Source organism: Falco rusticolus, chromosome 4, assembly GCF_015220075.1.
Source record: "Falco rusticolus isolate bFalRus1 chromosome 4, bFalRus1.pri, whole genome shotgun sequence".
Taxonomy (NCBI): Eukaryota; Metazoa; Chordata; class Aves; order Falconiformes; family Falconidae; genus Falco; species Falco rusticolus.
Genome location: NC_051190.1, coordinates 33,588,098 through 33,610,654, shown reverse-complemented (window position 1 = coordinate 33,610,654; position 22,557 = coordinate 33,588,098). Strand labels below are relative to the sequence as shown.

Genomic DNA, 22,557 nt, shown 5'->3' with positions numbered 1-22,557 from the left:
AGAAGCCCGTGTTATTTTTTAATAGGAATTTTTAAAAAGTAAGATACTGCAGATTTACACAGTAATGGTGGGTAAAAAACATTATACTATATCCTTCTTAGTTTAGGTTTGAATGAATTCTTACCTGATTCCCACCACCTGGCTGTCTCAGGTGCTATACTAATAGCTAATAGTATAAAAGCAGACAGACTGATACAAATAAAATGGGAAACTCATGTACTCGAGTGCAACAGGTGATGTGTGTTAAATAAAGTATTTAATGAAGCGTCACCAGCATTTTATCTTTATTGTTATTTAAAGGATAAAAACCCCCAGAGTTTAAGAGAACACTATTGCTTCAAGAATCACTTTTGAGAAGTGTGCCAACTTCTACATACATTTTTACAATTTAGTTATCGTTACAAGTATATTTAGAAAAAAAGTTTAAACTGTGTCATTAAAATATTATTGAAGGACTGGACTAGTAAAGAATTTAAAATAACATGATAAAGCGGAAATTTAAGTTTTGTAGCAACAGCTGCTCATACTTTAATTTTAGCACTTAGTAGTTTTATCTGTTCACTCACACTTCATTAACAACATACTTTATGACATACATACTTTTGCATGCTTGAGCAATTTCCATTTGTATCCATGTTAACCAAGTGTCATTTTTGTCCCATTCTCAGAACATGTATCTGACCTCATTTGACTGTCCTGATTGTATTAAGATTGGTCAACTTACTGAGTTTAAGATTGGGACAAAATATTATCAATTTTCAAGTTCTCATAGAGGGTCTAAGACACAAATATTTTTTATTGGAAGAAGTTCCTAAATTACTAGCAACAGTTCCAAGAGAGGTCAAAGCACCTGCATTCACGGCGAGACCATTAGATTTCTCTTTCAGAAATGCATATTCCCACTTGAAGTATCCACAGCCTTTCTTACTACCTTCATGCTTGCCAACAGGACAACAAAAAAATGCTTTGTCATGATTTGGACCGGCACTTGACACATACAGTTTTTTAGCTCTTCGACCGCAGTTACACAAAGGGGGAGTTGCTTTTCCATTTTTCACAGCTGTTACAGACCGATTTGAATTGACTGCAGAGTTCGGAACAACAGGAGGCACTTGGGGCAACTTTGAACTTCTTAAAGGTAAGGAATGATCAAAAGATGCAGTTTTCTCTTGATATATAGCAAAGGACTGTTTTTTTGCTGGTGGGAATGTTTTTGGACTAGTTGGCTTTCTTTTAGGAACCTCCGAAGGAGTAGAATAATTTCCAGTTAATGCAGATTGTGCTGGAATAGCATTTACTTTTGCAGATGGTAACTTAAAAGCTGAAAAATCTGAAGTCTGCTTTTGTACCATTCCTACATTATAGATCGTAGTATCAGGACTTTTGTAAATAATCGATTTCAGAGGTTCCACGGGTGCTACAGTTTTCTCCAAACTTTGATTATCTGAACTCATCGCAGCTGATTGTTTTGAAGCTGTTTTTTCTTCAAACACTGTTAAAATATCTGTACTTGAGTCATCTTTGAATTGAACACAGTCCGAATTTTGTTCATACTGAGATTCTGGTATTAAAGCGACATCCTCCCAGTCAGTCAGCAGAGATAAGCAATCAGAACTGGTACTGATATCCTCATTGGAGATATTAACTGAGGAGAGGGTAGTTGAGAAGAGCACTAGTCCTGATCCATGTCCTGGAGGGCTATATCTGGCTGTGCTCAGAGGCTGCCCTTTGCTCAGTCCTTGCCAAATGCCTGCTGATGCAGTAGCAACATTGGGAGATTGCTGTGCCCGCTCAAGAACAGCAAATCTGCCAGTAGATATGGTTGAAGAGCTTCGGGATTGAGCATTTAACTCAGTCCTTGAGCTGCCACTAGGTACAGCGTGGACATCTGCAGAGGAATCTGTGCAAGTGGTCTGTTGTTCCTCAGTTTGTACATTAGAATTTATCTTAATTCCAGCAACACCATTCTGGTTTTCCTCAGCCAGAGAATTTGTTTTACAAGTTCCAGCTCTAGATGTTTCAGGTCTGCTGTTACTTCCCAGTGGAGTCTTGTCAGTGAAGTTTACAGTCAATGTTCTGGAAATTAAATTGTTCTTTGGATGTGCCTAAGGAGTCCATAAACAAAAGGAGATTTTGGAAAGTGAATACTCAGAAGTTTTAGAAATCAACGGACAAAATTAGTAAGTGTAACAGCCTAGGGATGTTCTGTTCAATTCATAGTCAAGATACTGTCTTTATTATTTGAATAGCTCACCTTTCATTGTATTCCAGGCTACAAAGCAAGTGGAAGGGAAGACACGAAGTAGTTACTAACCTTATCCAAAGATTTAGTAACCTTCAGCACACATCCATCACAAATCAGCCTCCAAGCAAGACGGGCAGTATTCCGAGAATCATCCAACCCTTCAAATGTATGTTTATATTAATGTCTTCTTTTTAAACTACTATTGGGGATAGCTCTTATTAGAGGAAAAATGTGATCTAGGTAAGCCTTACATAAATGACAGGGATTCAGAGAACTCTGACAGTTACCTAGTTCAAAAGAGGGAAGCAGAAGTAAAAAATTCCAAAGAATTCCCTGTGTTGAAACATCTGAGGATCAATCCATAGAGCTGAATATTATCCACAATTTTTAAAATCCTTTCTCTGTTTTATTAATCATGTCCTAAAAAAATAACCATATTGTGCTGGTATTCTCTTACACTAATATGCTGTCCAGAGCTATCAGGTAAAACCAAGTTTCCTTATCCATCCCCCACCTCTTTTCTTCTGCACCCTAGCAATTCAGAAATTGATCGTGTTGAACATGCACTTGATAACACTAGGAGAGATTTCAGAAAGCATGAGGTTAGAAATTACAAACTCTGGTCTTTGAAGCATCTAGCCTTTCTTCTTTTGATGTTTTTGCTGCACAGAATATTGCATGACCTGGAAGCAATAGCTACTGTTTAGAGTAATAACTAGCTATTACTAGCTGCTTTAGTTTAACTAACCAAAGCTAAATAGTAGCTATTTAGCTTTATTGAAATACATATATATATATATAAAAATGAGGATCATCATAGCATACTTACCAGAATGTTCCCGTCCTGCAAAAGCTATGCCCAAATCCTGCAAAGCACCACTTAGCCCTTTAGGCTTCCTATTATAGAAGGCCTAAGGAAAAAAATGCAGGTGCTTAAAAAAGCATTTTCAAAACCTCTTCACAGTGAAATGGAAACCATTTCAGAAGTATCTCCTTCTGAATAATAAATCTCACAAGGCAATTGTACGAGTCAGGTATCTTCATTTTACAGTTGAGATAAATAATCGTCAAACTGTAAGTGACTTACTGTAATAAATTTGAACGGAAAGAACCATGAATCCCTTCTTTCAGTCTTAAACTAATCCAGTCTGTCTTAGCTCTGGAGTCATTTATTTGCACTTTATGGCTTACGTTGATGAAGGCCTTAACAGAGCAGCATTGAAGAATACAACTATAAATAGTATCTTGAGATGTTTAAACTGTTGCATACTGCAAAGTCATGGACATTAATATATTTGGCATAGGTATAAATTCTTTTTAAGTCAGAAAAATACGGTAATGCAACTCACTTGTGGTATCTCATTTGATCACAAGGAAAGGGAAATAGTCATGCTGTATATCTTTAGAGACCTAATCAGCTACCTAGGTTAAGAGCCTAAGCTCTAAGTGTCAGGACAGGTACACTCCTGGATCACCCTTTGAAAGTTAGGTGCTAGCCTGCATGTTAGAACTCTGTTGCAGTGTACACTATGTAAGACAATACACATTCATTTTTTCAGTATTATTCACCCTATTCAGAATATACTTTGTGGTCCAAGTGCAGTTCACATGTTAAACCTTTACATACCTCTAAACAGATGATGATGATGACTACTTTCTACACAGCAATGTAAGGCAGCAATAAGATCACACAAAATGAGGGAGGTTAGGAAGCAAGCAGAGCAAAAGATGTGAGGAAAGGAAGAGCAGTTCAGAAATTCTCCTAGGATTATCATTTGTTTATCTAACAGGAACACCAGGTAGTTTTCATAGCATTAAGATTTCTATTAAAATTCACACAGGTCTAGGGCATGTGGTTTGTTACTGAGTGATAACAGCATGGGAAGAAAACAGAAGGGTTACTCTAGTCACTGGAACAGACAATGTTGGCTTGTAATCTCAGATGCAGTTAGCCTTTGAGATGATAATACAGGTATAAATGTTTCACAGTCTGTCAGTCTTCTCACCCTGTATGTTGCTTTGAGATCAATCCAGGAATTTAAAATGTCAGGTTTTCGTAGCTGCTTCCTTTTACACTCATACTGCAAGCACACACCCAGGTCCCAATCTGCACAGAGAAAACCCACAAATAATCCATCACTAAAGAACTGGCCTAAAATCTACATAAAGGGACGTAACATCAGCATACTAGCAGTGTCCTGTATTGCTGGGCAGGAAGCACAGGCTGATTAAGTCTTTGTACTTGAAAAGCAGTAGGGTTGCTGCAGTGGGACATCAGGGTAAGTGAATGCCTGTTGGTAAAAAATTACTTTGGATGGGTAAAGATCTCTGAGACCTCATTAAATCACTTAGACACATTAGGAATGGTGACACAGTTCACTGTATGTAGAGCAGAAAAATGTAACTGTCAGACCCCAGAGACAAAGATGTAGCAAACAGATCAGGTTTCAACAGATTTCGTATTTTCAGTCTTACCCCAATATTGCAGGTATTTAGTATCGAAGGACAGGGGTTTGGCTCACCAGACGTGAGGACGCCATCTCACTAGCGCCACCTAACGTTAGTTTTTTATGTGTATTACTCTGCGGAAAAAAATGAAAATTTTGTTTACCTGTCCAAGTAACAAAGGTACATGCTTTTGCTTCTGGAGTAGCATTACTTTGAATATCTGTAGTGAATATGATTTTCTTCTCCTTTTGCATCTTTTGAATCCATTTCATGAACTGTGATAGACAAATGTTTAGAGGGACCCCTTCATCAACTTGATCCTTCATGAAAGAGAACAAGAAGTATGTATGTGCTAATATACACTGAAATTCATTTGAAGTTCATTTGGTTTTGGCTCTTTAAAAAGCCTTTTTAAATAAAAGAGTAAATGACAATTATACCGGCATAAAATAATGCTAAATAGCAATTATACCTGTGTTATGCCCGTTAGTTCTGTACAAAATTCAGAGAGAATAGGATGCTCCTGGGGCTGGACATACGTGTGGAATTCCGATTCAATCTCTCCCGTCGAAGTGTTTAACAGGACTGCTGGGAATTCGACTGTGACGAAAACAAAAAAAGGAAAACAAAAAAACCCAACAAACCCAAACCACCAAGGAGAAAGGTTGAAGCTGGTGACAGAATTGACTCCGTTTGCTTGAAACCGACGTTGAAATGTCACTTAAAGAGTGACAACGTTCAAAGCTGCCGCCCAGGGGCCGCCCGGCCGTCCCCCGTCCCCCCGCCGCCCCCGTGTCGGGCCTGGGCTGCCCCACCCCCACCCCGTCCCCCCGCCGGGCCGGGGCCGCCGCCCGCTCACCGATCTCGGGCCCGCGCCGCCGCCCGTCCCGCCAGCAGGTGGCCTCGAAGTCCAGGACGATCAGGTACCCGAAGCGCTGCCCCGCCGCCGGCCGCCCGCCGCTCCGCGCCCGCCCGCTGCTCCGCGCCAGCCCCAGCCGCCTGCGGGGCGCAGCCACCGGCACCGCCTCAGCGGGACCAGCCGCCCCCCGACCCTCCGCTGCGCCGGGCGGCCCGGCCGCCTCAGGGCCTCGCCCGCCTGGACACCCCCGCCCACCCCCGGTGCCGGGGGTCCCCACTGGGGATCCCGCCCCCGTACCTGGCCAGGCGCTTGGTGGCCATCTCCGCCCTCAGCCCCGCGCGGCCGGGCAGCCACCAGCCCCGAGCGGCGCCGCGGCCAGGTCAAACCTCCCGCCGGCGGCAGCGGCCCCGCCCCGCCCGCGCAGTCGGCGGATCGGCTGCTCTGGCCTGGCCCGCAGGCAGGCGCGGGTAGCCGCGTGCCGAGGCGGCCGTATCCCTTGCGGCGGGAGAGCCCGGCGTGGCTGAGGTGGGGTCCGCGGCCGAAGGCCCTCCTCGGGGGACCGGGGGAGGAGGGTGCGCCCGGGGATCGGTCCCGCGGCGTCAGGGCTGCGGGCGCTTCCCCCTACCGATGCTGCCCGGGGCGATGCTGCCCGGGGAGCCCCGGCAGCGGGCAGGCGCTGGGCCCGGCCCGGGGCGCGGCGCCCCCGCTGTGAGGGGCCGTGGCGGCACGGCGCCGCCCTGACCTGCCGTGCTGTCCTGCAGGCCATGGCGAAGGCCGTCTGCGTGAACGGCTACAGGAGGCCCGGCGGCGGCGCGGGGGGGCTGCAGCCGGCCGGGAAGCGGAGGAAGGCGGACGGCGGCGGGCGGTGCACTGAGGTGAGCGGCAGCGCCCGTGGCGGGCGCCGTGAGGGGGGCGGCGGGTCCGGCCCCACGGCCTTGCTCTTCGCGCCGCGTCCCGGTGCCGTTGCGGCGCCGGGGTGCTGGGCACGGCACACGCCTGTTCTGGCGGCCTGGCGGGAGGGTTGGCCGGAGGCGGCACCCGCGGATAACGGCCGGGCTTCTGCTCCAAGCAGTACGGAGGTGCGCTCGTTTGGAGTGTTAGGCCCTTGCGTCCAAGGAATTTTGTTAAAATGTAAACACACTGTCCAGTACCGTTTTTTCCTAAACAAATAGGTCTTCAAAGGAGCATTGTGGCTGCTTAGTACACCTGAAGGATGCAAAGCAGCCCCAGCTCAGAGCCTCATGGTAACACCTCGCTCACCCCGTTACACGGGCCAGGAGTGAGCGTGTCTGACCTGTGAGATCGGTCTGGTTGGTACCTGATCAAACTGCAATTCCTGGGTTTGGCAGGCAGCCTGTGCTTTGTGACATGAAACTCCTGCTGGTTGGGATTTTTTGCAAAGCTCTAATTAGGCTGTATTGAAAACAGCAGTGTCGTTTCTTGCTTGTCTAACATAGCACCAGAGATGAGGGAGTGGCAATTACACCACCCTGTGTTATTATTATCAGATGATTCTTAACCACTTGAATCTCAGCGTTGTCACCTCTGTTTCGCTCTCTTACCCAAGGACAAATGGCTTCAAAAGTGCACCAGCTCAGTCCCACGTGGGCAGGCTTTCAAATTAATGAGCACAAGGCTTGTTAGCATGGTGGGTGGGGAAAACACAGCTTCTGATAGTTGTTTATGCTGTTTTTTCTTTTCCCCTGTATGCTGTGATGTTTTTTCATCAGATAAAAAAAAAAAAGTATTTTTAAAATTTTTACAGGTCAAATGCACACCATTGGAACAGGCCATATGGTCAGTGGAGGTCTCCAAAATCATGCATTTACTTGCTGGTTGGCTTTTAGGAGAATTTGTGCATTTAGGGTTAAAGAACCATTGTGTTGAACTATGTGGTACAGTCTGCCCCATCTCATCCATTTGATGCTTTCTTTCTGCAGTTTTCTTGGAGTTTATGGCACCATCTTTTTTTTTCCCTGCAGGGGTCAGCAAACCCACCTGCCAGAACAGATCAAATAATGTAAATACAGTAAATGGGTTTCAGCAAAACCTGACGTGAAGTGGCTACATATAACACTTGCATAAATACCCAAAGCTCTACTGCAGCAAATGGATGAATGGGTTGAGAGAGCACAACATTGTGTTTGAAAATTGCATAATTTTTAAGTGTCCTTACTGCATACATCTACTTGCATTACTTTTATTTAATAAATCTTTGAGGTTAGAGTACCAAGGTTACTAAAATATTGATAGTAAATTTAATATTAAAGTATAGCCTGAATGGAAACTTTTGCCCATCATGAGTGGAAAAGTTATTTAAAATGTAGTTGATTGTATCCATATAGTTTCCTTTTACTGTACAATTCACTTAATTTTTTTCCATGAACTTTTGTGATTGCGTTAAACCTTTCTTTACTAGTGTTTCCTGTTTTGCAGAAAAAGTCATCTCGCTTGTCAGCAGCTTTATTTGGTGACGACTGCGAAATCAACCGTGACCAGCTGTACGAGTTGTTAAAGTATGCAGCTTTGGGAAAATGCCACAATGCAACACAACCGAGGTATAATATTCACGTTCAGGAATCAACCCTGTCTCCTGTTCTCACGTGTTGTGAAAAACCATACTGAAAGGCATATAGGCCATGCTGGTTTTGGAATAGCAATGCGGTTACCATAATGACAGCCTGATTACATGGATACAGTTGTTGTTAGACTTGGCCAGAGACCAGAATTCCTCTTCTGACAAAAATTCTACCATTTCATAGTTTTGTTTTATGCAGTTACCAAAAGCTAAACAGTTTTGTGGAAGCAAAGAAGCTTCGCACACTGAGAAACAAAATACCGTGTTAAAAATATTAACACAGCACAAAAAATGTTAACACTTTTTGTGTCAGATATAATTGAAACAGAGTGTTCTAGAGTGTTTTGGGAAAAACATTTTAATCCCTTTTCCCTTTCTCAGGGGAACTTTTTAGCAATGGAAGGGAAAGGCTGAGGAGGGTATATAACCTTGGATGGCAGAAGTATGGTGAAATGTAATGAATCTTGAAATGAAACTCAAGGCAAAAATTATCCCACTTGAGGTTTTTAGTAGTGAATAGAAAATTATTTTGTGAAACTTTTTTTGATGCATTAATTCACTAACTAGACTGCATCATAACAGCTGAAGTTACTCACGTGTATTACATTCCAATGCATATAAATGAGGTGTAAGTATCTTGAAATGGTACAGCAGCAGGATTTTGCTAAAACTCATTCTTTCTGTCTCCCATATTCTGTTGCTTCCAGGAATATGTGGCTGTTTGAGATAAGCTATAAAGCCTATTCTGATTGAAGTAATTTGGCACTTTGCCATTCATTTAAAGCTGGGCTGGTTCCAAGTTTGTTTTTAAGAGTGCTTGATAATTGTTTTGCTTTTATTTTTTTTTTTTAAACTGCAGCTGGTGCCGTATTTATCACCAAAGCCACCTGGCTGGTGTTGTAGTTATTGTTCTACATGAAATGAGCCAACTCCATTTCTACAAATTCTATTTGCAGTTCAGACACCTCAGAAAAGTGTTCCAGCATGTAAGTCCTCAAACTGTATTGCCATCTTCTAAACTTGTTCCAGTCCTGAAACAATGTCCCAAGGATTAATTGCTGCAGTGTAATTACTGCATTTTCCAATAGGAAGTGGCCATCTTTGACTCTCAAAGCGAGCTATTAAGAGGATCTATTTGTAGCTGTTGTCAGCTCAGAACAAAGGCCAAGGCTTTGATATTAGAAGCAGGTCTTCAAGCCTTATGTCTTTGAAGCCTTCCCAGGTGAAACGTGTATTGATGTTTCAGTCCTCTAGGTGAAATGTGTATTGATGTTTCAGTCCTCTGACTGTTACGCTTCCTGCATCTTCAGGATGCCAGTGAGATTAAAAATATCTCAGTTAATTTTGGAATTCACTCTGATTGGGAGACTCTCAGTAGAGTTATGCTATTCCCACTGGTTGAAAAATCTCACTTCTACTATTTGCATTTTATTTTGCATATTTTACTATTACTTTATGTCAAGTTTCTCCCATTTCCCAAAAAGATCAGTAAAAAAAATATTTTAATTTTCTGAGTTACAAGCAACGTCTTTGAGAGAAGAAGGAAGGAAGCACTTTTACTCAGACTGCTTGAGAAATAATTGTCCCTGAACTGCAGCAAACGCAAATCACAGCTTAACTGCGAAGTCTGGAACTTGCCTTAGTTTCTATCAAAGAAAGTCTTGAGGTTTGCCTTCTTGATTGTATCAGGCAAGGTTTGGTTTGTGGTTTTTTTTTTTTTAACATGGGGAAAACACTAAACGTATTTCCACCCAGCCTCCTCTAAATTTGGCTGGTTTGGGGATCAAGAAAAATCTCATTTGCTTGCTATTTCTGCTTCTGTTTCAAAGGCTCTAACACATCTCTTTTTTTTCAGAGATTCACATTAATACCTTCCACTAATTTCCTAGCCAGCCTGTATGGAGAAGGAGCAAACCTGAAACCTCAAAACACTGCACAAGGTATCTTGTTTGGTTTTGCATTGTCTCTTTCAACCACAGTGATTCACTTTCAACAGCAAGTCGTGACTTCGCATCCTGTGCAGTCCCAGCATGCTGCTATGGGAAACTTGTTTACAAAGGAAAACAGTGGCTTAAACCATGAGACTGGTTACCCTAAGTCATTCAGTAACTCTGCTGGGCTTATTGTCTCAAGGAAATGCAAAAAGTAGAGAGCAAGTTTTTAACATGTTTAATCCAAAATTCTGATGCTTCGTTACCCGTTTTGTGATTATTTTATTCTAAGAAGTATCTAATAAAAGATTCAGAGATACAAATTAGATTCAAGCTAAGTAGTTAACTCATTTCTTAGTTTTCTTTGTTATACTGAGCAGCAAGTCAAGGTAAAGAACGGGTGTGTTGACGATTGATTTCCTATTTTTACACTCTTTATAGAGATGATTATAATCCAACAGGCTTGTAGAAAACCTGCAAGAGTCTACAATGCGAACTTCACTGAAATTGTTAAAAGTGTAACAAAGAATCTTGAATTCAAGTCCTAAATGGGAGAACGAACAGCTGTTACTTTCAATGTATTGACAAAGTCCTCTAGCATCCTGACTGTAAACCTACTGCACAGTCACAGATCTGAGATGTCAGGTATATTTTTCTTTTAAGTGCCATCTGCGGAGAATCACCTACAGGATAATTTAACTTTTTACAGCTGTGGATTCTGCTGTCACCTCAGTGCTTGTTTCTTTGCCAGTCACACTTAAGAGTATTATTTTTTCCTGCTAATACTTACGGGAAGGAATTTCACAGAGAAGGCAGAAGAAAAAGAGAACTTGTTTTACAGGTTACATGAAGTAACAGATGATTATGTTGTCATGTTTACGAGGCAAGTTTGTTCTCTCTATTTCTGAAACGAGCATGAGGCAGAGACTTGTGATGTGACTTGCTTCTGAATCAGCCAGCAGTGTCAGTAGCTGCACTGGGGGAAAGATTCAAGTATCCTGAATATCAAGTATATTTTTTAAATAAATAAATAAATATATAGTGTATACATTATATATAGTATTGTTTATATATAATTTTGTATATATAATCTATATTGTGTGTTTATATATATACACACACAATAAATGAGATAGAAACTGGATATTATATATAGAAACGAGGGGGAGAGATTTGTGATTATTTTATTCTAAAAAGATTCTAATAAAAGATACAGAGATATAAATTAGATTCAAGCTAAGTAGTTACTCATTTCTTGGTTTTCTTTGTTATACTGAGCAGCAAGTCAAGGTAAAGAAAAAATCACAAAAGATTATATTTATCTAAAAATAAACTGGAGACAGATAGGCTGTCTGTCTGTCTGCCTGTCTATCTATATCTCCAGTTTGTTGTTCCAGGCAGTGTTTTCCTTTGAAATGGTGTAGCCTCTCAGTGTGCATAATATTGCAGAAAACTGACTGCACGTAGGGAGTGTTACATGAACTTGACAGATGCTTCTGTATTTTACAGGTTTGACTTCCACCAGCAGTGACTGTATTCCTGAAAGCTCACACTTGCAATGTGATCCCATAATTCAGAAATACGGAGAAAAAAAACGGGGCCTTACTAGCTATACTCTAACTTTAGAAGAGCAGGAAAAAAATGACTATCCCATAAAAGGTCAGTTTTTGAGGGCTTTTGTTTGGTTGTTTTGTTTTGTTGGTTTTTTTGTTAATTTTGACAGTTAGTGATATGTTTGGTCATATAAGATATATGATGAGTTTTAGAAGAGAGCAATCTGTTTCTTATTCATGGCTATCTTTTCATTCTAGGCTCCCCTGGATGTAAGGACTATATATATACAGAGTGTGATCAGCAGAGGACGGACAGCAGCCCCCTCTTTGGTCTGGATTGTGAAATGGTAAAAAATAAATCTGTGTGGCCTTACAAAATACAGTCAAGCAACCAAACTTCTACCAGCTATTCCAAAGCGATCAAGTGTATTTGGTAAACCACTTCTGATATATTAGTATCTGCTGCCAGTGCCTTCATTGATGGTACCAGTGCTAATGCAGGCATGGGAGGGACTCAGGAGGTGATTCTGACAACAAGACAGAAATACTATCTTGAGCAGTGCAGCAGAGAGCTCTGTTCTGCATTGGCTGTCAGAGCAGCAGCTGGATGTGCAGGCCCATCAGCAATGCTGCAGTAACCCCCGAGACTGCTGTGGAATTCCTCCTCCCAGCCCTCCCCAAGGCTTGGGAAAGGGAAGGTATTTCCCTATCACCCATCTGTCTGTTGGCCATCACAGTTTTGGCAACATGCTGTGGCAAGGATTCCTCCTTGAGTGCAGTTTTGACCTTGCAGAGATGCCTCTTTGGCATCAGCATTGAGTAACTAGTGATACAACCTGGGCTCTGCTTTTAGGTTGTACATGTTCTCTGGTGAAGGTGCTGTCAGTGACAGCTGTGCAGTGCGGAGCACAGACTGATTCTGTGAAATCAGCACTTCTTGATAATGGTTTTCTTTGTGCTGTGCTTGCCTCTATGTTTGCTGTGCTGATGGTGGGCATTTAACAATTACAATTAAACGTGCTACAGTATAAAACAACTAGCTATGAGTGGTCGATCTAAGTTGAGTAACTCCTTAGTAGTGATGCTGGCTGCAGCCAAAGCAGATGTTGGCTAAGGTGAGTGCAGCATCACACTGATTCGGCAGCTGCCTCTGCTTCTTCCTGACAGTGCCTGACTGCAAAGGGGAATGAAGTCACTCGTGTCTCTTTGGTGGATGCACAGGGTCAATGCCTCTTGAATGAGCTAGTCAAACCTGAAAGCACAGTACTGAACTACCGCACCAGGTGACTTGCACCTAAGTTTCTTATCTCTTTGTCTTCATGCAGCCCTTCCAAACGAAGCCTGTTACACAGGACCTTTCAGAAGGCTTTGGTTTGCACAGATGCCTACTGCATTTCATTCAGTGTTAAGAATAAAGTTCTTGCTATGTGATTAGAATAATCAACATTATGTATACGCTTTCTGCTGCATAATGCCCGTGTGGCTACTAGGCAAAAGCATTACTGTTCTGCAGTGGTCTAGGAAAAGATGTTACAAATCAATGATACACAGTACAAGTTACTCTTCACTGCTGGCTATAAAATAAGATGGAAGGTAAGAGTACAGGAGCAAAGTCTGCGTCTCTCTGCTCGGTAGCTAAGTTTGCTCATCTGTAAGAAATTAATAGAGCAGCTCATTAGTTTGTACACATCTCTAGGGCTGGGCTCAGGATTATAACAAAAGCAGGCAAAACTCAAGCCTTGTCTTCTCCAAAACTGTGCCCAGCTTTATCCAGGAGGTGATGTGCCAATTTCCTCAGGTTGCGTGGAAGCATCTTCCACCATCAGTCTTGCAGTATTTCCTTACCTGTGCTCTTTGATGCTCACTGCATCACCTAAGAATAAGTTATACATGAGAGAGAGAAACTTTTGAAACAGATGTGGTAGCACCATAGCAGTTCAATATACCTGCAGTATATTCTCTTATGTTGGAACAGAAAGCAGTAAATAGCGTTCTGTCATGAGTCAGACTGAGTTTGTATTTTACATGCCCTGCTTGTAATACTCTGCAGTAGGCGCTGTTGCTAATGTGCTGCTTTCACCTCATTTGTTTTGAAGATTCTCAGGAATCACAAAGAAAATGCTTCTTCCAGTGAAAACAACGCTGTCAGACATCCAAACCAGACTAAAAAAATTGCTTCCCAATGATGCAATATTGGTGGGTCATTCTCTAAATGCTGATCTTCAGGCTTTGGAAGTAAGTATGCTTTTAAGAGTATTTTTCCCAACCCTGTGATACTCATTTCAGACCTGAAAACGCTAAACCATTCCTCCTTTTTTATTAGTGAACACTTGTTAATTGCTTTTTATTATGAATACCCTTATGTCTGCAAGGATTTAAAAGAGAAAGACTCTCCTTACATCTATAAAACTTGCAAGGGGCTGTTCAGAACCTAAAAGGAAGGGAGAAGTCTGCCCAGACATACGTACAGTTGCAGCAGAAGCTTTACCTCTCTGCTTCAGCTAATATGTTTCTATGCTTCTAATAGCTCTGTCACAGGAAGAACTCACGTCCTTCCTATATTTAATTTAACCAACCTAAAATGCTTGAATCATAATTGAACTTTCTAACCCAATCTAGATTTTCCCAAGAGAGTGTTAGAAAGGAGAGTTGGGCTTGCTTCATTATTCCCCTCTGCTTGCTTTTTGTGGACCAGTTATCTATCAGTGAGAAACTGGCAACTGAAATGACAAGGCAGTGGAGTTACTGCCCAGTTCTAAATGACTGCTCTTCTTAAATTAAGCTGGTGATGTTTTCTCTCCTCCAGATGATCCACCCCAGTGTTATTGATACTTCATTGCTTTTTGCCAGGAATGAAGGTCGACGATTTAAACTAAAATTTCTAGCCAAAGCTGTTTTAGGGTAAGATTATTACTGTATTATCATGGGAAATACTAGAAACTGTCGTGGTAGGTCATAGGGTCTTGCTTTTCTACTAGTAGCATCAGAATTACAATTTTTTTTCATTAAAATTCAAAATAAAGGAGCAGGCTGTGCAAATAGACATGATAAAGAAGAATTAACTGCCTGCTTGAAACATCAGGCAGCATAATAAATTGGCTTCTCTTTGGGCTGGCAGGGATGCTGTGACCCAAGCAGATTTGACTCTTAGCAAAACTAGCTTTTCTGCAGGTGTGTAGCGGTACCAGTGTATTGAATGTCTTGCTGTCTGTGTGCAGACTGTGAGTTGGGTCATTGGTCATGGAAGAAGTAAAATTAACAGTCATGCATCAGAGTACCAAGTATTAGCACTGCTTCTGTGAAACCCAGTAAACATATGTTTTGTGTTTTGCTCAACATTGCAAAAACATTTCTTGCAGTAACTTTTAGGAATATTTCACAATAATGCTGCTGCACAGAACTGAAATCCTTTTTGGAGAGGGGAAAGCTATTTTGCCCAGAAAGGAAAAGACGGGATGTTTGTCAGTGTGGAAAAACAGATAACCTGCCTATATGTGTCATTTTGATGCCCTAGGAAGGAGATCCAGTGTGAACAGATGCTTGGGCATGATCCGGTAGAAGATGCCAGAGCTGCTTTGGAATTGGCTCAGTTCTTCATTGAGCAAGGACCAGCAAAGGTAACTATGTCTAATTAAGACTTCTGTCCTTAATTGCAGAATGTACAAGTTGTTGTGCTTATGAAGCAAACCATTCCTGCCCATAGTTTTGTTGATTTGAAAGAGAAAATGGAGCTGTGCTAGAGGCCTCAATTTTGACAGCTTGTTACTTTCAGCACATATCCAGGTATCTTAATGACCTGAGCATTGCCAGTGTTCCAGCACCCAAACACTGACATGAATCCGCATTGCTGCACTGATCGTGAACAGGGGCATTGTGTAAAGAAGGATCGAGACACTTCCAGCCTACAAGAGTGCCTGTCATTTTTCCACATGAAAGAAGTGACAGACCTTGTATGTTGTGGTGGTGATTCAGATGGGTTTATGAGCCTCTTGCTTGTGTCATTGCTTTCTGAGAGAACTTTTTCAGAGATGATTGCTGGTTGATGCTGTGAGTGCCGCATGCTTGAAAATGACAACAGAAAATAATAAGGCAAGAAATTAATGCCTGTGTTTCTTCACTACTGCGGAGTCTGCCTGCATGACTCAGAGAAAGCACATGCTTCTTGGTTAGCTACAATTAGCTGAGATGAAAGCCAGCTACTAATCTTCTTCCTTCCCCAAGGTAGCAGAACTAAACTTGGAGATGCTTCTGACAACTGAAAAACTGGCTGAGGTTCTGCAGAACAAAGCTGCATTACAGCAACAAGGATGTAGGGTCCAGAAACAGTTGAATGAGCCTCCACATTCATCCAAACCATGGTAATGAGGTTCTCAAATAATGTTTTTCCTGAAGTTAAATCCTCAGTAAAATCAAACAAGTGTCTCGTTTTTCAGAAGCCATCAGGATCTTCAGAGAGGCGCAAATAATTGAGCATAACACTGAAAAACGTTCAGAAGTTGTATCTTAAATTTCACAAAGCATTTTCTAGGCTTCTTTTGATGCTGAATACATTTCAGATTTCTTTAATGAAGTGTATCATTTTTCTCTGACAAGTACTTCTTGAAAGCTTTTAATTCACCATGTTGGTAAGTACTGTGACTCACAGCTTTCTTCTCTCTGGTAGTTTTTTAGACTGCCTGCAGGTCACTGGCCAAAAACCCCTCCTTTTGGGCAGACTGGACGCTTCTGGCCTGTGTCAGAGTAACCCGAGCACTTCAAACAAACAGGTGACTGGACTTAAGTGTGGGTTGGTCTAAGCAAGCACCAGAGTAGTTCAAAGTTCTCGTTCTGGGGGTGGGAAGAGGAGTCCTATTTTAAAGGGCTGACTGACAGTACTGTTAGCAATACTGTTAATACCAGGTTGGCTAAATCCATTTTAACATTTCGGAAATAAGCTTTGATCCTCTACATCCTTTCATGACTCACTAAGGAAGAATTTTTGCCTGAGGGCTTCCTTGGACAATAATGAAAATTAAAGTTGGGAATTAAGTTCAACTAGTTTTGTTTCTGATCCTTTGCGGTACAATTGTCTTGCACCTCTTTGAGCCTTGTGTACTCTTGTCCCTCCAGATTCTTCAGAGAGCCTTAGAAGATGTTCCCCTGTCTGCATTCAGTATCATTCAGTTCAATTTGGGTCCAGAGTACACTGCATCTCACCTTCTTGCTGGCCTTTGTGAAGAGGTAATTTTTTTTGTGAGAATAGTCTTTATTGCTGAGCTTGGAAAGAGACATTTATCTGGTGGCACCAAGTAGTTAGTTCCTTTGCTTTGTGAAGTTCCTTCTCTCATCTGTGTCCCTACAGGTGAGAGGCAAGCTGACTGACATGCTGACAATTTACGCAGGTCCTTTTGAAGAAGGCATTTGCCTGAAGTCTGTGAAAAAAGAATTTGGGAGGTGTGGACCAATCCAGTCTCTTACAGTGCTAACTGAAACATACCAGGTGAGGAGCCCTCAAAGCATGAAACTTGCTGACAGGCATGGAAGGTCTGAGTAATCTCTTGGAAAGACAGGGATTAGAACCACTGAAATAACTGGTCTGTTTGGGGTTTTTTTCTGGTGGTTTAGTCATCAGCTGCAACAATTCAGGGTATCTAAAAGCTGGTCCACACAATGACAAGAATAAACACAGCTCGTGTAGCTTCACTGTGCTGTTCAAGCTAGAGGACTTTGTGCTGGAGAAGCTGAGATGCTTTTTGTCTCTCAAGAGAACTGATATGCTAAGGCCTTTAATGTAAAAGAAAAAATGTTATTAATTGAAAAGCTAATTGAAGGTTGTTTTTAACAGCTACAGTATATGGAGTGTTACATATATTACGCCCAAACCTTTTTATATTCTGTTTTTAAAAGAAAACATAACGTTATTGAAACCTGACTTTTAAAAAGGGAGGGCTAACGTGTCTTATTGATAAGCCTGAAGTATCTTATCATTCTTTTTCAAGCCCTATGTCTGTATCCAGTACGAAGTGCTGGAAGCTGCCCAGCTTGCTGTGGAAAGCCTAAATGGAGCGGAGGTAGCAGGATCCTGCATTAAGGTAAACAATGTAAATAGCAAAACAAATTCATGTTGAGCACAGGAACAGTATCCAGTATGTCTCGTTTAACACCTGCTCACAGCATAGCATCTGGGCAGTGTCTGGCAGAAAGGAAATGGTTATAGCCCTCTTTTTCCTGGCAGAAGGGGGTGAGAAAGCATTCTGACCTCCAACTGCAGCTTTAAAAGGAAGAGCCAAGTTAACAGGGTATTAAAATGCCATATACAAAGTATGGCATAGTTAATTTTCTAGTGTTTCTGCATTACAAACCTGATCTCTCTTCCTTTTTCATGAATAATTAAGTTAGCCTTCATTAGTTACATATTTTTCAAGGGAGGGAAAATAGCTTGTCAACTTCTGGTAATGGGAGAAAATATTTCAAAATAGAAGCTCAGAGCACAGAGCTGCTTGGGCTGACGTGCTGTTCCCGCTGAATCCACCCCAGGTCCAGAGACCTGTCACTGCAGCAATGCTGGACTGTGATGTTTTGATAAAGGAACTGGAACTGGATGTAGAAAATGAAGGCGTGATTTATGTGGCGGGCCTAAAGAAGTCATTAACGGAGACAGACTTGCAAGAAGAATTCAGCCAGTTGAAAGACCTGGAAACACTGTTCCTGCCAAAGGATCTCCAGAGTGGAAAGCACAGGAACTGCTGTTTCCTCAGTAAGTAGCTTCACATACAGCCTGCTTATTTCCTTCAAATAAGCGCATTCAGCAGCCCTTGGGACTTTGCAGAGACACAGCAGGAGCTACTGAAATGTGTGTATGCTTAAAGTGATGGTATTTAAAATACTCCAGTGAAAGCATGCTTTGTTTGGAGGAGCAGTTTACAGGTAAATATTAGAAAGGGAAAAAAAACCTGCTTTAAAAAAATTATCTTTACTTTGAAAAGTTGTAGGATAATTAATTTGCTCCGGTACTTGAAGCTACTGTGCAGCTTCACACAGGCAAGTAATTGCCCAGAAAAAAAGGTGAGGAGAACAACTGGATGAGTGCTGTTCCAGTTAACAGACATTTCTATAGTCTGATGTTTACCTGTAGCAAAATGAGGATCTGCTTGCTGCAGTGATTCGCGTTTCTCACCTCGGTCCTGCTCCATGCCCTTAGTCCTGACCTACATGTGCCAAGGAACAGGGCAGCAACATCACTGCCAAAGCACCTTCCCCTTCTCTTTGCGTTTCAGAATTCCAGAAACCAGAGAGTGCTGTGGAGGCCCTTGAAGTTATAAATGGATGGATGGCAAAGGGTAGCAGACTAAGAAGTAGAAACGCTCTTGCTTCAGGTCACCTCTGGAGATGGATTTGGCAAATGAATCACAGCCCTGGGAAGCCAGGAAGAAACATCGTACATGAGACAACAGAGCAACTGTCTGACTCTGTGAGTGTAGGGCTGTGCTGACGGTAGTGAGGAGGTACTGCCCTGGGAACCAGGAGTGCTAACTTTGAGCAGACCTGGGTGCAGAGCTGCATGTAACAGAACGGTCTCTTTCTGCTGGAGCGCAGAGGTGGCCAAGGATCCCACGGGGCCGTTTGGAGGAGCAGTATCACATGAGATAAATGCAGTGTTTGCAGGGTACTCTATAAAAGCAGCCTGGCTGCTCAGGGCAGTGAGTGATGCTACGCAGGAACTGAAGCCTGTACCACCTGAGAGCAGACAGAGCAACGTACAGTTGTAGCAACTGGTATGGGAGTTGGAGGGAGAGAGGACTAGCTGTGCCGCCATACAGGAAAGAGCAGCTCTGTTGGCAGCTCTCATTTTAGCGGAGGAAGCTGCAGTGCCATGTGAGTAGGGCGTGTGGTTCTCCCTGCTGCTGAGCCGCTGCCCTGCCAAATGCCAGCCCCTAACAGAATCACTGCTCTCCTCACCTGTTTGACCTCTGACACTGCCCAAGGGTCAGTCTCGCCACACACACTTTGAAGTGTGATTGCTACAGGTCTGCAGCTGAATTGGGGGATTTTAATGCTTATATTCTGTTATGCAGGAGCTGGATCTAAGGAAAAAGGTGAAGAAGTTAGACCACCGTATCAAAAAGCTTTATAGAAGTCTGCAGAATAACACCCTCTGCATTGTTCTCTTTCCTGGAGTGAACAGGTAACTTGCCACCTATTTTGCAAAGAGACAAGGAAAATACATAGCCAAATATTTTTATCTTATTCTATTAAAAATTAAAGCCCTGCACAAGGAAGTGAAAGCCTGAGAGACTTACTCAGTTTGACTTTCATGTTCAGCCAGTAAAACCTCAACAGTAAATTCTGCCCGTAAGCCATGTCTGATCCAGAACAAGCACAAGTGCTGAAACCACTTATGTAGCTGATGGTCCAGAGTAGCAAGGCTGAGGTACACTGAATTATACTGGTTGTCTCAGTTCACCCACCTTCTCCTGCTGGATGTTTCATCGCTAGTGTTGAAGAGGTACATTTTATGTGCCCATGAGACAATAGACCAGAATTTCCACAGCAGCCACTTTTTTGGGGTAGTTTTGTATGTTTATTTTTTTAAAATCACCCAACTACTGCAGCCAAGGCACCATCTGCCCCTTGTTGTCTTGTGGTACCCTGATGTACACACTTCAGCCATAGCTGATGAAGGAGGTGGTTCGTTCCCTCGTGTGAGGGACAGAACTGCAAAAACAAGAACACTTCCACTGAGGCCTTCAGCTTTCATAGCAAGTGGCAAGTCTAGAGCAGAGCTGGGCTTCAGCACTAGTATTAGAGATGCTTCTAGATGCGGTGGGCTTCCTGCATTTCAGGCTGTGGGGCCTGAACTGCCCGTCATTCACTGCTTAGTTATTAACCAGAGGTTAAATCTTTCCCAGGCAAGGCGCTAGATGCTGAGTACATACTTATTTCAGCAGCCTTCTGTTCTCTCACTGCGTCACTGTTCAGTCAAATAAAGGTCACGTTTACCCTTGCTTTTCTTCAGTTACCCTTCAACAGAAGGGATACCATTCCTTGTGGGGACAGAAGCCATGCCCTGAAATAGAAGCAGGGAGACAGAATTGCTCAGCAGCATCTCTTCTGCCTGGTTAGGCAGCCAGGCCAGGTTCCCCTCTCTTGCTTGCAAAGCTTCCTGAGAAGGATGGTGGTGCTGTATTATCCTCTGCACCAGTGTCCCTAGAAGGGAGATGCATCCCAAGCCTAGAGTATGTTTAGGCTTAATGCCAGTGACAAGCTGTTTCAGGCAGGTTGCATGCCAAGGGCTGCTCTTGCTGTCATTTGCTCTAATTGTTCTGTTTCTAATAACTTTTTTAAAAAATTAGGGGTTTTTAAATAATATGTCTTCTTAAATAAAGATCATTAAGCTGTTTCCCACACATGCACCCCAAAGAATAGCATACAAAATGAGACAGTATTAATTCCTACCTTATTAGCTGTGCTGATTGCATGTGGCTGTGTGGCAATGGTGCTTGCACAAGCGCAGTATCTCATACTGCCTCGGTGTGCATCGGCCACGGGGGAGGGCAGAACTGAGGGCAGAACAGGTGGATTCAGGAGTTTGGATCCACAAGGAGCCTACAGGTGCCCACAGAGCCTGGCTCGTGTCCCCCTCAGGCTGCTGAGTGGGTTGGAAGGGAGCTCCATTCCAGCCTTGGAAGAGGTTTCTTGCAAAGGATATTCCTGTATTACCGCTTCCCAGAGGGCTGACAGTCCAGAGGAGGCCTCTTGAGTAAAAAGAACACCGAATAAATGTTGGGTGGGAAAAAAAAAAGGATAAAATAAAGTTTTCAAGCTGCTGACCCTGAGGGTTGCAGGCTTCTCACCACTCGACCAGCAAGCTTCTATGCATCAAGGCTGGTGTGAGCAGAAATAACTCACCTCTTGTTTGTGTTGCAGCACACGTGGATCACAGTCTGGCCTTGGTCTGATGGGAATAAAAGATGACGGAGGGAGGAGTCCTTGTTAAACTGCCAAGTTTTTAAGCAAAGTCTTTTGTTACGATATTTTTAATTACTTTAAATATTGATGTCTTTGTAAAGCTATCTTACCATAAGAACAATAGGCTTTCGCTCCATATCTTTTACAAAGTCTAAAAATAAAAGCTATTCAAAACATCTTAAAGCACAAAACCTTTTCCATTTAACCCTTCTTGTCATGGCAGTTTTCCTTGGCAGTGGGTGAGCGGGAGGAGCTGGGGACAAGCCCCGGGAGTGTTGCGTAAAAGCCTGTAGGATGGTAACTCGGCAAGTACCGGCCGCGTTGCCTTCACTGAACCATTGCAGGCCGTAAGGCAGCAAGCCAGGTTAGTGTCCTACCTGCAGCAGCTGCTCCGCAGCTAACAGCTGTTCTCAGGAATTGTGTGGATTTCTGGAAGCGTGCTGTGCCAGCTCCTGCAGCAGAGTCTCTGCCCCCTTTCTGGGAAAGTGCTGTACTTAGTCCATGGTCAGGCACAATTGGTGATTCATGCTTCTTGGACAATCCCCACCCTCTCCTCCCTCCCTGACCACCCCCCACATGCCTCAAATGCAAAAAAAAAAAAAAAAATAAAAAAAATTACAGGGTGGCTGTGGGAGGGGCAGGGGTCATTTTAAGGAAAGCACACACCTGTGTGAATGTCACACGAGCTGGGAGCAGTTGCAGTAAGCCCGTGCGCTACCAGCAGCGGGACGAGCCCATTTGCAACCTGACAGCTTCACAGACCTGTGCTTTGCAGCCATCGGCACCTAAAATAAAGGCTGCTTGAGCACTTCTTGTTAACATACAGAATTTCCAAGCAGGACACCTAGGAGAGCTTTTGGCACTCAGGAAAAAAACCAAAAAAAAAAGCAAAATTAAAAGGAAACGTTTGTTACATGGTTCTAACATGAGACAAAGGGATTTTCTTGATCTGAATTAGAATAGGCTGAGATGAAGTTGAAATAGTTACTTCAGAA

The 22,557-nt window shown here is 42.8% G+C and overlaps 2 protein-coding genes and 1 long non-coding RNA gene across 6 annotated transcripts; 2 read left to right on the top strand and 1 right to left on the bottom strand.

Annotated features, from left to right (window-relative positions):
- Positions 1-237: 237 nt before the first annotated feature.
- Positions 238-5,986, bottom strand: ERI2 (ERI1 exoribonuclease family member 2). 3 transcript variants are annotated; one of them, XM_037385032.1, is made up of 8 exons: positions 5,850-5,986; positions 5,553-5,692; positions 5,166-5,293; positions 4,857-5,013; positions 4,252-4,352; positions 3,075-3,156; positions 2,315-2,403; positions 238-2,105 (listed from the first exon to the last, which is right to left on the bottom strand). In XM_037385032.1, the coding sequence occupies exons 1-8, from the start codon at positions 5,870-5,872 to the stop codon at positions 759-761; spliced, it is 2,067 nt and encodes a 688-aa protein (XP_037240929.1). In that variant the 5' UTR covers positions 5,873-5,986; the 3' UTR covers positions 238-758. The 3 variants fall into 3 exon arrangements, with proteins under 3 accessions (XP_037240929.1, XP_037240930.1, XP_037240931.1); XM_037385033.1 differs by having other exon boundaries at positions 4,857-4,968; XM_037385034.1 differs by lacking the exon at positions 5,553-5,692 and having other exon boundaries at positions 5,850-5,938.
- Positions 2,068-3,051, top strand: LOC119146817. The gene is made up of 2 exons (XR_005103851.1): positions 2,068-2,180; positions 2,272-3,051. It is a non-coding gene; the product is annotated as an uncharacterized LOC119146817 (long non-coding RNA).
- A 20-nt stretch (positions 5,987-6,006) lies between the features above and the next one.
- REXO5 (RNA exonuclease 5) lies at positions 6,007-21,764 on the top strand. 2 transcript variants are annotated; one of them, XM_037385030.1, is made up of 20 exons: positions 6,007-6,077; positions 6,314-6,427; positions 7,989-8,110; positions 8,990-9,116; positions 9,986-10,070; positions 11,571-11,720; positions 11,873-11,961; positions 12,782-12,897; positions 13,711-13,849; positions 14,421-14,515; positions 15,129-15,231; positions 15,836-15,972; positions 16,278-16,380; positions 16,724-16,834; positions 16,956-17,093; positions 17,593-17,685; positions 18,131-18,350; positions 18,871-19,064; positions 19,669-19,778; positions 21,521-21,764. In XM_037385030.1, exons 2-20 carry the CDS (start codon positions 6,317-6,319, stop codon positions 21,588-21,590), a joined length of 2,313 nt encoding a protein of 770 aa, XP_037240927.1. In that variant the 5' UTR covers positions 6,007-6,077; positions 6,314-6,316; the 3' UTR covers positions 21,591-21,764. The 2 variants fall into 2 exon arrangements, with proteins under 2 accessions (XP_037240927.1, XP_037240928.1); XM_037385031.1 differs by lacking the exons at positions 6,007-6,077; positions 6,314-6,427; positions 7,989-8,110; positions 8,990-9,116 and adding an exon at positions 10,523-10,706.
- The last annotated feature ends 793 nt before the right edge of the window (positions 21,765-22,557 follow it).